General features: G+C 34.9%; 1 protein-coding gene across 1 annotated transcript in view; it reads right to left on the reverse strand.

The window, feature by feature from the left end:
• The window catches only part of LOC106456303 (uncharacterized), a 12,052-nt gene extending 10,268 nt beyond the window's left edge, over nt 1-1,784 (reverse strand). The window contains exons 1-4 of the mRNA XM_013912494.1: nt 1,717-1,784; nt 1,329-1,401; nt 347-545; nt 47-213 (exon numbers count right to left, since the gene is read on the reverse strand). Coding sequence (XP_013767948.1) covers nt 47-213; nt 347-545; nt 1,329-1,401; nt 1,717-1,772 — 495 coding nt within the window. The 5' untranslated portion in view covers nt 1,773-1,784. The remainder of the gene's footprint in view (nt 1-46; nt 214-346; nt 546-1,328; nt 1,402-1,716) is intronic.
• Between the last annotated feature and the right edge of the window lie 372 nt (nt 1,785-2,156).

Here is a 2,156-nt window from a genome sequence, read left to right on the forward strand (position 1 = left end):
TATGTGTGTGTGTATATTTTTAAATGATTTACTACACAGTGCATACAGTTTGTGGAGCTGGCACAGATGGGGGAATGTTCATTGAAGCATCCTCTGGTACTTGTGCATCGAGCTCTGGAGATGGCAGTGTCAGACTGATGGATGTTATGGTGACTGAATTTCCATCCTTCCCAGTTAGTGTTTGTTTACTCAGTTTCTGAAGCTCAGTCAGGACTTAAAAGACAGAGACAAATTGGATTAAAAAAATCAATATAATTATACAGAATTTATTAAAAATAAATGTTTTTATTGGAGAAGTTATACAGATAGTAAAGTAATCAGATGATTATGTAGGACTTTACTGCACCTGGAACTGGTTTAGTCTTTATCACAACACGCCCATCTTTTAACATCCTTTCCACTGAGCAGTCCACCTTATGTTTGCATTTGTTAAACCAAGTCTGAAGCATTTTTTCTAGACGAGTCTCTAGCCTCTTCCCTTTTTGTAGCTCATCATCAGACTTTATCCACTTTATTGAGAGAACAATGTGTGCTTCATCTTGATCCTGTAATAAAAAAACACACACACAATAAAAATATGCAAGCCTATGATATTCATCCTAAATTACATTTATTTAAATATGTGTATATATTTTTTTAATTGTTGAAAAATATCTTTTAAGAATTCCATTCTTTAGTATTATAGACAAGACTAAAGCTTGTTTTCTTTTTGGTCCAAACTAAGGTTTTCAAACTTAGTGTTCCTTAACTATTGTACTTATGAATGAATAGTGTGACGCTAGCCACTTTTCATATTTTCACATTTGTCACATTGATGTCACCTTGAAGCCTTAGATATTTACAATGTTCTCACTGATGATCACAGTAACGCTGATCATCTTCACACACTGTTGACTTCTTCAGTCTCACAACTCTTACAAAGCTGAAGCTTTGTATTCCATCTAGTGGCACTTTGAAACCTTACATAAAATTTCACTCATGACAACAGCCACACTGAACAGCTTTACACAATCTTTCAGTATTTCCTGAACCTCCAGAGTTGATAAGCTAAGATTATGCTGACCTTGTAGTCTCAGTACTTTCACTTTCATATAATCTTTACAAGAATACGAAAAAAAAAAAAACGGAACACATTAAGCATAAGCACACAAAATCACCAAAATGAAACGCTTTTCAAGTATAAAAGCAAACCGTGGCCTCAAAAGTGCACTTTAAAAAAAATGTAAGTCTCCAACTGGAGATAAGCACTGTGGATATTTAATGACTGCATTAACACCAAAGTTCCTGTAACAAATTACTTTATTCTGATTCGGTGTTAGTTTACATACTTGTCTCATGTCGTCAGGTTTGTCGACCTCCATGGGCTCTGCACTGGCCATGTTCAAGATTTTGATCTTCTTCCTTCAAAACACACCAAACACAGACGACATAACAACAGCGTGTTGCACTCAAACAACCAGCAATTCTGTATTTGGCGATCTTATATAAAACCGTTTCCATAAATTAGCTAACGTCGTTCTCCACCCAGTCTACAGAGCTACACTCTCGGTTACACTCCACTTTACTGTTTTCTTACGTCTTGAATTATATCCAAACCTTCAACAACCACAATGTTATATTACACATTTTGTGCATGTGAACAGAAAGATAGCTAGAAAATACGACGTTTCTGCATATTAGACTTACCCCTGCTTCGCTACTTTAAACTGTTTTTACCTTATAAATGAAAGTGAAACATTCACAACAGTCACGCTCAAGTGCGCATCTGACATTTAGAGGAGGTCTGTTTGCTCAGTTAAGATGGCTGTGGATACTAAACCTCCCTTTATTTCCAGAATGGAAAGAAGATATCCTTTATGCGATTTTTATGTTGTTTGCTCGTTATCTTGATATTCACCAATTCTACTCATGTTTCACTTGCTATAGAGAATTACTGGTGTTGTGTTTGTACTTTTATAAAAGAGCATTTCTTCCACCAAGTAAAAAAAAAAAAATGTGATGAACATTGTGGTCCCATCCTAAAAATGCTCTGCTATTCTTTGCATTTACAAATACATGAAATCTTATTATGTAGATTCAATATGCAACGGAAAAGATACTTTAATATATAGTATTTCACATTATAGTATTATATGTGTGTGTGTGTGTGTGTGTGT

Source organism: Pundamilia nyererei, unplaced genomic scaffold (assembly GCF_000239375.1).
Source record: "Pundamilia nyererei isolate P.nyererei 1_Seehausen unplaced genomic scaffold, PunNye1.0 scaffold00092, whole genome shotgun sequence".
Lineage (NCBI taxonomy): Eukaryota > Metazoa > Chordata > Actinopteri > Cichliformes > Cichlidae > Pundamilia > Pundamilia nyererei.